Here is a 12984-nt window from a genome sequence, read left to right on the forward strand (position 1 = left end):
CATGTCCACATTGACTCTTACCAACTTTTACAGATGCACCATAGAAAGCATCCTATCGGGCTGCATCACAGCCTGGTATGGCAACTGCTCGGCCCAGGACCGCAAGAAACTGCAGAGAGTCGCGAACACCGCCCAGTCCATCACACGAACCCGCCTCCCATCCATTGACTCCATCTACACCTCCCGCTGCCTGGGGAAAGCGGGCAGCATCATCAAAGACCCCTCCCACCCGGCTTACTCCCTCTTCCAACTTCTTCCATCGGGCGGGAGATACAGAAGTCTGAGAACACGCACGAACAGACTCAAAAACAGCTTCTTCCCCACTGTCACCAGACTCCTAAATGACCCTCTTATGGACTGACCTCATTAACACTACACCCTGTATGCTTCATCCGATGCCAGTGCTTATATAGTTACATTGTATATGTTGTGTTGCCCTATTATGTATTTTCTTTTATTCCCTTTTCTTCCCCCATGTACTTAATGATCTGTTGAGCTGCTCGCAGAAAAATACTTTTCACTGTCCCTCGGTACATGTGACAATAAACAAATCCAACCCAATTACCATTTGAATGCCCTTAGTGTTGGTGAGTCCACTACTGTTGCAGACAGGGCATTCCACGCCCTTACTACTCTCTGAGTAAAGAACCTACCTCTGACATCTGTCTTATATCTATCTCCCCTCAACTTAAAGCTATGTCCCCTCGTGCTAGACATCACCATCCGAGGAAGAAGGCTCTCACTGTCCACCCTATCCAATCCTCTGATCATCTTGTATGCCTCAATTAAGTCACCTCTTAACCTTCTTCTCTCTAACGAAAACAGCCTCATGTCCCTCAGCCTTTCATCATAAGATCTTCCCTCCATACCAGGCAACATTCTGGTAAACTCCTCTGCACCCTTTCCAAAGCTTCCACATCCTTCCTATAATGCGGCGACCAGAATTGCACGCAATACTCCAAATGCGGCCGCACCAGAGTTTTGTACAGCTGCAACATTACCTCATGGCACCGAAACTCAATCCCTCTACCAATAAAAGCTAACACACCGTACGCCTTCTTAACAACCCTCTCAACCTGGGTGGCAACTTTCAGGGATCTATGTACATGGACACAGAGATCTCTCTGCTCATCCACACTGCCAAGAATCTTACCATTAGCCCAGTACTCTGTCTTCCTGTTATTCCTTCCAAAATGAATCACCTCACACTTTTCTGCATTAAACTCCATTTGCCACCTCTCAGCCCAGCGCTGCAGCTTATCTATGTCCCTCTGTAACTTGTAACATTCTTCCGCACTGTCCACAACTCCACCGACTTTAGTGTCATCTGCAAATTTACTCACCCATCCTTCTACGCCCTCCTCCAGGTCATTTATAAAAATGACAAACAGCAGTGGCCCCAAAACAGATACTTGTGGTACACCACCAGTAACTGGACTCCAGTCTGAACATTTCCCATCAACTACCACCCTTTGTCTTCTTCCAGCTAGCCAATTTCTGATCCAAACTGCTAAATCACCCTGAATCCCATGCCTCCGTATTTTCTGCAGTAGCCTTTCCAGATGATTATACATCCTATCTCTTATAAACCTTTCCAAGATTTTGCCCACAACAGAAGTAAGGCTCACTGGTCTATAGTTACCGGGGTTGTCTCTACTCCCCTTCTTGAATAAGGGGACAACATTTGCTATCCTCCAGTCTTCTGGCACTATTCCTGTTGACAAAGATGACTTAAAGATCAAAGCCAAAGGCTCAGCAATCTCCTCCCTAGCTTCCCAGAGAATCCTAGGATAAATCCCATCCGGCCCAGGGGATTTATCTAATTTCACACTTTCCAGAATTGCTAACACCTCCTCCTTAGTCTAGTCCTAGTCTAGTCTAGTCTAGTAGCCTGAATCTCAGTATTCTCCTCGACAACATTGTCTTTTTCCTGTGTGAATACTGACGAAAAATATTCATTTAGCACCTCTCCTATCTCCTCGGACTCCAAGCACAACTTCCCACTACTGTCCTTGACTGGCCCTACTCTTACCCTAGTCATTCGTTTATTCCTGACATATCTATAGAAAGCTTTAGGGTTATCCTTGATCCTACCTGCCAAAGACTCCTCATGTCCCCTCCTGGCTCTTCTTAGCTCTCTCTTTATGTCCTTCCTAGCTAACTTGTAACTCTCGAGCGCCCTAACTGAACCTTCATGTCTCACCTTTGCATAAGCCTCCTTCTTCCTCTTGACAAGTGTTTCGACTGCCTTAGTAAACCACGGTTCCCTTGCTCGACCACTTCCTCCCTGCCTGACAGGTACATACTTATCAAGGACACACAGTAGCTGTTCCACATTTCCATTGTGCCCGTCCCCTGCAGTTTTCCTCTCCATCCAATGCATCCTAAGTCTTGCCTCATCACATCATAATTGCCTTTCCCCCAGATATAACTCTTGCCCTGCGGTATATACCTATATCTTTCCATCACTAAAGTAAACGTAATCGAATTGTGGTCACTATCACTAAAGTGCTCACCTACCTCCAAATCTAGCACCTATTCTGGTTCATTACCCAGTACCAAATCCAGTATGGCCTCGCCTCTCGTTGGCCTATCTACATACTGTGTCAGGAAACCCTCCTGCACACATTGGACAAAAACAGACCCATCTAAAGGACTCGAACTCTAGCGTTTCCAGTCAATATTTGGAAAGTTAAAGTCCCCCATAACAACTACCCTGTTGCTTTCGCTCCTATCCAGATCATCTTTGCAATCCTTTCCTCTACATCTCTGGAACTTTTCGGAGGCCTATAGAAAACCCCTAACAGGGTTACCTCTCCTTTCCTGTTTCTAACCTCAGCCCATACTACCTCAGTAGACGAGTCCTCATCATGAGGGCAGCATGGTAGCATAGTGGTTAGCACAATTGCTTCACAGCTCCAGGGTCCCAGGTTCGATTCCCGGTTTGGGTCACTGTCTGTCTGCACGTTCTCCCCGTGTCTGCGTGGGTTTCCTCCGGGTGCTCCGGTTTCCTCCCACAGTCCAAAGATGTGCAGGTTGGGTGGATTGGCCGCGATAAATTGCCCTTAGTGTCCAAAATTGCCCTTAGTGTTGGGTGGGGTAACTGGATTATGGGGATAGGGTGGAGGTGTGGGCTTGGGCAGGAGACCCTCTCTACCTGTCCCTTTCCCCGGGGGTTGTAACTGGTCGTCCTGCTCGAGGTGATGCCCTTGCTGAGCAGGAATTGACGCAGTTCGTCGCTCATAAAGGAGGAACCCCTAACACTGTGTATGTAGGCGGGGAAACCAAACAGTGTAAAGATACTGTGGAGGGCTTTTACGACGGTGGCTGTGGCCATGTCGGGGCAGGGAATGGCGAATGCGAACTGGGAGTACTCGTCAATCACGCTCAGGAAGTACGTGTTGCGGTCGGTGGAGGGGAGGGGCCCTTTGAAGTCCATACTGAGGCGTTCAAAGGGACGGGAAGCCTTTATCAGGTGCGCTTTCTCTGGCCTGTAGAAGTGCGGCTTGCACTCCGCGCAGATTTGGCAATTCCTGGTGGCGGTCCTGACCTCCTCGATGGAGTAGGGCAGGTTGCGGGTCTTGACAAAATGGAAAAAGCGAGTGACCCCCGGGTGGCAAAGGTCCTCGTGGAGGGCCCGGAGACGGTCCACTTGTGCGTTGGCACATGTGCCGTGGGATAGGGCATCAGGAGGCTCGTTTAGCTTCCCGGGACGATACAAGACTCATAGTTGTAGGTGGAGAGTTCGATCCTCTCCTGTAAGATCTTATCATTCTTTATGTTGCCCCGCTGTGCATTATCGAACATGAAAGCAACCGACCGTTGGTCAGTGAGGAGCGTGAATCTCCTGCCGGCCAGGTAATGCCTCCAGTGCCGCACAGCTTCTACTATGGCCTGGGCCTCCTTTTCAACTGAGGAGTGGCGGATTTCTGAAGCATGGAGGGTGCGTGAGAAGGAGGCCACGGGCCTGCCCGCTTGGTTGAGGGTGGCCGCCAGAGCTACGTCGGACGCGTCGCTCTCGACTTGGAAGGGAAGGGATTCATCGATTGCGCGCATCGTGGCCTTTGCGATGTCCGCTTTGATGCGGCTGAAGGCCTGGCGGGCCTCTGCCGACGGGAAAAATTGTGGATTGAATTAGTGGGCGGGCCTTGTCCGCATAGTTGGGGACCCACTGGCCATAATATGAAAAAAATCCCAGGCAGCGTTTCAGGGCCTTGGAGCAGTGGGGGAGGGGAAACTCCATGAGGGGGTGCATGCGTTCGGGATCTGGGCCTATAACTCCATCATGCACTACGTAGCCGAGGATGGCTAGACGGTCGGTGCTGAACGCTTACTTATCCTTGTTGTAGGTTAGATTAAGGACTTTTGCGGTATGGAGGAATTTTCGGAGGTTGGTGTCGTGGTCCTGCTGGTCGTGGCCGCAGATGGTGACGTTATCGAGGTACGGAAACGTGGCCCGCAAACCGTACCGGTCAACCATTCGGTCCATCTCCCGTTGGAAGGCCGAGACTCCTTTTGTGACACCGAAGGGAACCCTTCGGAAGTGTAGAGCCGCCCGTCTGCTTCGAATGCAGTGTATTTGCGGTCGCTAGGGCGGATGGGGAGCTGGTGGTCGGCGGGTTTTAGATCCACCGTGGAAAAGACCAGGGGCGGGATTCTTCCCTACCCGGCGGGGCGGGGGGTCCCTGCGTGATGGAGCGGCGGGAACCACTCTGGCGTCGGGCCGCCCCAACGGTGCGGAAGTCTCTGCACCTTTAGGGGACAAACCCTCACTTGAGAGCTAGGCCCGAGCCGGAGTGGTTTCCGCTCCGCCGGCGCCGAAAGGTCTTCGCCGGGCGACGCATGCGCGGGAGCGTCAGCGGCTGCTGATGTCATCCCCGCGCATGCGCAGGGGAGAGGGTCTCTTCCGCCTCCGCCATGGTGGAGACCGTGGCGAAGGCGGAAGGAAAAGAGTGCCCCCACGGCACAGGCCCGCCCGCCGATCGGTGGGCCTCGATCGCGGGCCAGGCCACCGTGGGACCACCCCCCCCGGGGCCAGATCGCCCCGCGCCCCCCCCCCTCCCCCCCCCAGGACCCCGGAGCCCGCCCACGCCGCCTGGTCCCGCCGGTAAATACCAGCTTTGATTTACGCCGGCGGGACAGGCAATTTCTGGGCGGGACTTCGGCCCATCCGGGCCGGAGAATCCAGCGGGGGGTCCCGCCAACCGGCGCGGCCCGATTCCCGCCCCCGCCCAATCTCCGGTAGCGGAGACTTCGGCGGGGGCGGGATTCACGGCGGCCAACGGCCAATCTCCGACCCGGCGGGGGATCGGAGAATGACGCCCCAGATATGCGGGGGAGAGGGTACGCATCGAGCTGCGTATACCTGTTGATGGTCTGACTATAATCGATGACCATCCTATGCTTCTCCCCGGTCTTTACAACCACTACTTGAGCTCTCCAGGGACTGTTGCTAGCCTCAATAATACCTTCCTTCAGTAACCGCTGGACTTCCGGCCTAATGAAGGTCCGGCCCTGGGCGCTATACCGTCTGCTCCTGGTGGCGACGGGTTTGCAATCCGGGGTGAGGTTCGCAAAAAGGGAAGGCGGATCGACCTCGAGGGTCGCGAGGCTGCAGACAGTGATGGGGGGATATGGGGCCGCCAAATTTAAATTGGAAATCTAGCCCTCGGAGCGTGGCAGCGCAGAGGTGAGGGGGGACATAGAGACGGAAATGTTTTCATTCTCTTCCCTGGACCGTGAGGTTCGCTACGCAGAACCCTTTGGTCTCTACCGAGTGAGACCCGGAGGCCAGGGAGATTTTTTGATGAACTGGGTGGATGGGGAGAGAACAGCTCCTTACCATGTTGGGGTGTATGAAGCTCTCTGTGCTCCCGGAGTCGATCAGGCAGGATGTTTTGTGCCCATTGATGAGCACGCTCGTTGTCGCGGTCAAGAGCGTTCGGGGCCGAGACTGGTCCAGGGTCACCGACGCAAGCCGTGGCAAAAGTTGGAGGTTTTCCTCGGGCGGTGTGTGGTCATCCGAATCGGGGTCCTGAGACTCCAGCCAAGATGGCGGCGCCCACTGGTCGCGCATGGCTGGGGTTGTGCAAGATGGCGGCATCCATCCGTCGCACGGGGTCCCTGGGGAACAAGATGGCGGCGCCCGGGGCCCGCACGTGGCTCTGGAACAGGAAGATGGCGGCGCCCGCTGGCCGCACGTGGCTCATGGAGAGAGTTGGGGTGGCGGTCCCGGTTCGCCCCCGGAGACGGCGGCGACCGCCCGAGCCTGGCATACCGCCACAAAGTGGCCCTTTCTGTCACGTCCTTGGCAGAGGGTTGAGCGGGCCGGGCAAAGCTGCTGGGGATGCTTAGCTTGCCCGCAAAAATAGCAGCGGGCCCCCCCGGGGTTGCCTGGTAGTCGCGCAGCACAAGCTTGATGGGGGATGCATCGGGGTTCCACGCTGCCCAAGGGGCCGCCGCGCAGTCGGGTACGTAAGCGCGGGCGTTTCGGGATGCTACATCCAGGGAGCTAGCAAGGGCCCGTGCCTCCTTGAGGCCTAGTGTATCTTTTTCTAGCAGCCGCTGGTGGATTTGGGAGGACAGCATACCTGCAACGAATGCGTCCCGGATCAAAAGTTCTGTGTGGTCGCTGGCTGAAACTTGCGGGCAGTCACAGTCCCTACCTAACACCAGGAGCACACGGTAGAATTCCCCTGGGGATTTGTCGCCTCTTCGCTAGCAGATGTCGGGCGTAGACCTGGTTTACTGGGCGAATATAGTGTCCTTTCAGCAGGGTCATTGCGGCCTCGAAATCGTCCGCAGCTTCGATGAGGGTGTAGATTTCTGGGCTCACCCTCGAGTTGAGAACTTGCAGTTTCTGGTCCTCCGTAGGTGCAGTCGTGGCCGTCCTGAGATACCCTTTGAAGCACGCCAGCCAGTGTTTGAAGGTTGCCGCTGAGTTTGCCGCGTGGGGGCTGAGTTGCAGACACTCCGGCTTGATTCGGAGCTCCATCCTTTAAAATCAAGTCCAATAAATTGATGCTCGATCAATAACTCCAGAAGCGAGATTGGATGACAATTGAAGGCTTTATTGGACTAGATGGTTCCCCAGTAGCGCAGGTACAGAATGCGGCTGCTAGGGAGACACAGACTCTTATACTCCGCCTTACTAGGCGGAACCAGCTTCACCAATGATCTTCCTGTCTCAGGTACCTCCCACACCAATGATCTTACAGCATCAACCTGGGTACCGTAATACCCCTAATACCCGACTACCACATACAGTAAATGGCAGAACCCTTAGGAGCGTTACAGAGGGATCTGGGCGTGCAGGTCCACAGTTCCCGGAAAGTGGCAACACAGGTGGCCAAGGTGATTACAAAGGTACATGGCGTGCTTGCCTTCGTCAGCTGGGGCATTGAATACAAGTGTTGGGAAATGACGTTGCAGCTGGATAAAACCTTGGTTAGGCCGCATTTGGAGTATCGCGTGCAGTTCTGGTCACCACATTATCAGAAGGACGCGGAAGATTTGGAGAGAGCGCAGAAGAAGGGATATTGCCTGGTCTCGAGGGTGGCGGCTATGAGGAGAGGTTGAGTAAACTAGGATTGTTTTCACTGGAAAGACGGAGGCCGAGGGGAGACCTGATAGAGGTCTACAAAATAATGAGAGGCATAGACAGGGTGGATCGTCAGAGGCTTTTTCCAAGGGTGGAAGTATCGATTACAAGGGGGCACAGGTTCAAGGTGAGAGGGGAAAGTTTAAGGGGGATGTGCGAGGTAGGTTTTCAATGCAGAGAGTGGTGGGTGCCTGGAACGCGCTGCCAGAGGATGTGGTGGAAGCGGGCACATGTGGTAGTCACCACTGTTGTATTATGTTGTATATATGGGTCTTACGGTAAGGCCCCTGTACTACAGGTACGGGGGTAGATCCCTGCCTGCTGGCTCCGCCCAGGAGGCGGAGTATAAATGTGTGGGCTCAAGGATAAATACGGCAATGTTCGGGGACCTTGGATCACGAGAGATATTGTAGGCCTCGTCAAAAAGAAAAAGGAGGCATTTGTCAGGGCTAGAAGGCTGGGAACAGACGAAGCGTGTGTGGAATATAAGGAAAGTAGAAAGGAACTTAAGAAAGGAGTCAGGATGGCTAGAAGGGGTCACGAAAAGCCATTGGCAAATAGGGTTAAGGAAAATCCCAAGGCTTTTTACACGTACATAAAAAGCAAGAGGGTAGCCAGGGAAAGGGTTGGCCCACTGAAGGATAGGCAAGGGAATCTATGTGTGGAGCCAGAGGAAATGGGCGAGGTACTAAATGAATACTTTGCATCAGTATTCACCAAAGAGAAGGAATTGGTAGATGTTGAGTCTGGAGAAGGGTGTGTAGATAGCCTGGGTCACATTGAGATCCAAAAAGACGAGGTGTTGGGCGTCTTGAAAAATATTAAGGTAGATAAGTCCCCAGGGCCTGATGGGATCCACCCCAGAATACTGAAGGAGGCTGGAGAGGAAATTGCTGAGGCCTTGACAGAAATCTTTGGATCCTCACTGTCTTCAGGTGATGTCCTGGAGGACTGGAGAATACCAATGTTGTTCCTCTGTTTAAGAAGGGTAGCAAGGATAATCCAGGAAACTACAGGCCGGTGAGCCTTACGTCAGTGGTAGGGAAATTACTGGAGAGACTTCTTCGAGACAGGATCTACTCCCATTTGGAAGCAAATGGACGTATTAGTGAGAGGCAGCATGGTTTTGTGAAGGGGAGGTCGTGTCTCACTAACTTGATAGAGTTTTTTGAGGAGGCCACAAAGATGATTGATGCAGGTAGGGCAGTGGATGTTGTCTATATGGACTTCAGTAAGGCCATTGACAAGGTCCCTCATGGTAGACTAGTACAAAAGGTGAAGTCACACGGGATCAGGGGTGAGCTGGCAAGGTGGATACAGAACTGGCTAGGTCATAGAAGGCAGAGGGTAGCAATGGAAGGATGCTTTTCTAATTGGAGGGCTGTGACTAGTGGTGTTCCGCAGGGATCAGTGCTGGGACCTTTGCTGTTTGTAGTATATATAAATGATTTGGAGGAAAACTTAACTGGTCTGATTAGTAAGTTTGCAGACGACACAAAGGTTGGTGGAATTGCGGATAGCGATGAGGACTGTCAGAGGTTACAGCAGGATTTAGATTGTTTGGAGACTTGGGCGGAGAGATGGCAGATGGAGTTTAATCCGGACAAATGTGAGGTCATGCATTTTGGAAGGTCTAATGCAGGTAGGGAATATGCAGTGAATGGTAGAACCCTCAAGAGTATTGAAAGTCAGAGAGATCTAGGTGTACAGGTCCACAGGTCACTGAAAGGGGCAACACAGGTGGAGAAGGTAATCAAGAAGGCATACGGTATGCTTGCCTTCATTGGCCGGGGCATTGAGTATAAGAATTGGCAAATCATGTTGCAGCTGCATAGAACCTTAGTTAGGCCACACTTGGAGTATCGTGTTCAATTCTGATCGCCACACTACCAGAAGGAGGTGGAGGCTTTAGAGAGGGTGCAGAAAAGATTTACCAGGATGTTGCCTGGTATGGAGGGCATTAGCTATGAGGATCGGTTGAATAAACTCGGTTTGTTCTCACTGGAACGACGGAGGTTGAGGGGTGACCTGATAGAGGTCTACAAAATTATGAGGGGCATAGACAGAGTGGATAGTCAGAGGCTTTTCCCCAGGGTAGAGGGGTCAATTACTAGGGGGCATAGGTTTAAGGTGCGAGGGGCAAGGTTTAGAGTAGATGTACGAGGCAAGTTTTTTTACACAGAGGGTAGTGGGTGCCTAGAACTCGCTACCGGAGGAGGTGGTGGAAGCAGGGACGATAGTGACATTTAAGGGGCATCTTGACAAATACATGAATAGGATGGGAATAGAGGGATACGGACCCAGGAAGTGTAGAAGATTGTAGTTTAGTCGGGTAGCATGGTCGGCACGGGCTTGGAGGGCCGAAGGGCCTGTTCCTGTGCTGTACATTTCTTTGTTCTTTCTCATTCACACACACACACTGACACGCACGGAATGTAAGAGCAGTGACAAAGCCCTGTATAAACACCACATCCAGTTCACCACAAGCCTCCTACTCAGTCTCGAAATCGCTTTTTCCACTGCCCTGTTTTTTTAAAAAATCCAGAACGTTCTCCGCCTGAGACCCGACCTGTCAATCGCTGATTGAAGAAAAGGGCAAAACGACCGGCAGAATTGGCCAGCCGGCAGTCGTACCAGCCCTGGCCGGTGGCCCCATGGGAATTTATGCTGCCCGAGGGATGGGACTAATAGAGCCTCAGGCTCCGGCCTGTAGTGCTGTCAAAATAAGGAAAGAGGCTGATGAGAGGGGCGGGGAATGGGGCCTATAACCGTAGAAGGAATGGCCCGTCTGGGGAAGTCTTCAACAATATAATTTTCAATGGTAAATGTGTGTTGGCCTACAGGCCGGATTCTTAGAGGCCAGGTTCCAAGATGGCCACCTTCTTGGCGATCATGGCCACTTGGTGAAATAAGCAGCGATTCTCCCACTCTTGGGCCTGTGGGTATTAACCAGCACACCGGCTGCCAGCTGATTGGGGCCATGGAGATCAATGAGCACATCTACAAAATGATATTAGACTTAAATAAACCGCCCCTCTCTCTCTCTCTCCTCCCTCTATCTCTCCTCTCTGTCAGCTCTGGGTCCGAATGTTGAGGGTTCGAACTCCCTGCACTCCAGGGAGTTGAGTCCATAATATGGGGGCAGCACGGTAGCATTGTGGATAGCACAATTGCTTCACAGCTCCAGGGTCCCGGGTTCGATTCCGGCTTGGGTCACTGTCTGTGCGGAGTCTGCACATCCTCCCCGTGTCTGCGTGGATTTCCTCCGGGTGCTCCGGTTTCCTCCCACAGTCCAAAGATGTGCAGGTTAGGTGGATTGGCCACGCTAAATTGCCCTTAGTGTCCAAAATTGCCCACAGTGTTGGGTGGGGTTACTGGGTTATGGGGTTAGGGTGGAGGTGTGGACCTTGGGTAGGTTGCTCGTTCCAAGAGACGGTGCAGACTCGATGGGCCGAATGGCCTCCTTCTGCACTGTAAATTCTATGAAATCTATAATAATCCAGGCCGACCACCTCGCAGTGGCAGTACTGAGGGAGTGCCGCACTGTTCGAGGTGTCGTCAGTTGCACTATTAAACCCTGTCTGCCCTCTCGGGTGGGCGTGAGGCAGTGGCCCGTCCTGGGGCCCAATATTTATCCCTCAATCAGGAACACCGGGTGATCTGGGTCATTATCACATTGCTGCTCGCGGGATCTTACTGTGCACAGATTGGTTCAATCGCGAGCTGTCTTTTCCATTACAAGTCCGCGGCAATCCACAAACCCCGGGTGAAGTGGGACCGTTCGCGCCCCGACTTCATCCAACGTCAGCCGCAGGAACTGAACTCTCTAACAGAGCGCAAAGGAAAATCCCACAAGGGTTGTGGGTCTCAGCTGTTGTCTTGGTGGCCCAGTGCCTGTGGAGCTCGGACCCAGGGTGGAGAAATGAAGACCAAACGCCGATGCACAGCAGATATCGTCGGGACGGAGAGAGAGCTAGAAAGAGATCAATGCAGTGAGAAAGGGAGGGAGAAAGAAATAGAGAGGGAGAGAGAGAAAGAGAGAAAGAAATAGCGAAGGATGAATAGACAGAGAAAGAGAGAGAGATGGAGAGAAAGAATGGGGGGAGAAGATGGAGCGTGTAAGAGATAGCGAGGGGTGGGGAGAGAGACCGATGGAGAGAGAGATGGAGAGAGAGAGATGGAGAGAGAGATGGGAGAGAGAGATGGGGAGAGACAGATGGAGAGAGAGATGGAGAGAGAGACAGATGGAGAGAGAGAGATGGAGAGACAGATGGAGAGAGAGACAGATGGAGAGAGAGAGATGGAGAGAGACAGATGGAGAGACAGATGGAGAGAGAGACAGATGGAGAGAGAGAGAGAGATGGAGAGAGAGATGGGGAGAGAGAAATGGGGAGAGAGAAATGGGAAGTTAGACCGATGGAGAGCGAGTGAGATGGGGAGAGAGAAATGGGAAGAGAGACCGATGGAGGGAGAGATGGAGAAAGAGAGCTGGGAAGAGAGAGAGCTGGGGAGAGAGAGCTGGGGAGAGAGAAATGGGAAGAGAGGCCGATGGAGGGAGAGAGTGAGAAAGGGAGAGATGGAGAGAGTGAGAAAGGGAGCGATGGGGAGAGTGGAATGGGAGAGATGGGCAGAGTGAGAAAGGGAGAGAGGGAGGTGGAGAGAGAGAGAGAGATGGAGAAAAATGTGGCGAGAGAAGGAGAGTAGGGAACAGACAGAGAAATGGAGAGATGAAAATGTGGGGACAGAGAGAGCGAGGCAGACAGAGGTAGGAGGGAGAAAGGGAAGGTAAGAAGAGAGTGGAGCGACGGGAGGGCAAGGACCTGTTCAGAGACAGACTCAGACATCAGACTCACCCAGTTCGCCAGCGGGCTGGACATGAAGATTTGCAGCTTGTGACTGAGCTGAGAGTCACTCTTCAGAATGGAGCGCCTCCGAGTGCTGACAGACCGACTGCAGTGCTCCATCCCCCCAGAGAGAGAGGGAGAGAGGGAAGGAGGGAGGGAGGGAGGGCAGTGGAGCAAAACTGTGAAAGAAGGGTCACAGAATCATCTTCAGCGACTGCAACCCCGACTCGAGACTTCCATATCGCCAGCGAGAGCACAGAGAGAAGAGGAGCACACTGTCAGGCGGACAGCACAAACTTCCTCAACTACAGATCTACTCCTACTCAGGGTTAAACACTTTCTCAATTACTGTGCAACTTCCGCAGGCTGACATTCTGGGGCTACAGCAGGGGCAGAGCCCCCTGCTGGAGAGAATAATCTCCGAACAGGTCCCTAGAGACTGTACAAATACCCCAATATCTCTGTATTAAACACTCCCTCACTGATAACTCACCCTAATATCTCTCTCTGTATTAAACACTCCCTCACTGATAACACACC

The 12984-nt window shown here is 52.8% G+C and overlaps 1 protein-coding gene across 1 annotated transcript in view; it reads right to left on the minus strand.

Moving 5' to 3' along the window:
- Nucleotides 1-12694, minus strand: part of LOC140406276 (girdin-like) — a gene marked incomplete at its 3' end in the record, with an annotated part of 73868 nt that extends 61174 nt beyond the window's left edge. Inside the window, exon 1 of the mRNA XM_072494387.1 lies at nt 12454-12694. Within this exon, the coding sequence (XP_072350488.1) occupies nt 12454-12564 (111 nt within the window). The remainder of the gene's footprint in view (nt 1-12453) is intronic.
- Between the last annotated feature and the right edge of the window lie 290 nt (nt 12695-12984).

The sequence above is a fragment of the Scyliorhinus torazame genome, unplaced genomic scaffold, assembly GCF_047496885.1.
Source record: "Scyliorhinus torazame isolate Kashiwa2021f unplaced genomic scaffold, sScyTor2.1 scaffold_401, whole genome shotgun sequence".
NCBI classification, from domain to species: Eukaryota; Metazoa; Chordata; class Chondrichthyes; order Carcharhiniformes; family Scyliorhinidae; genus Scyliorhinus; species Scyliorhinus torazame.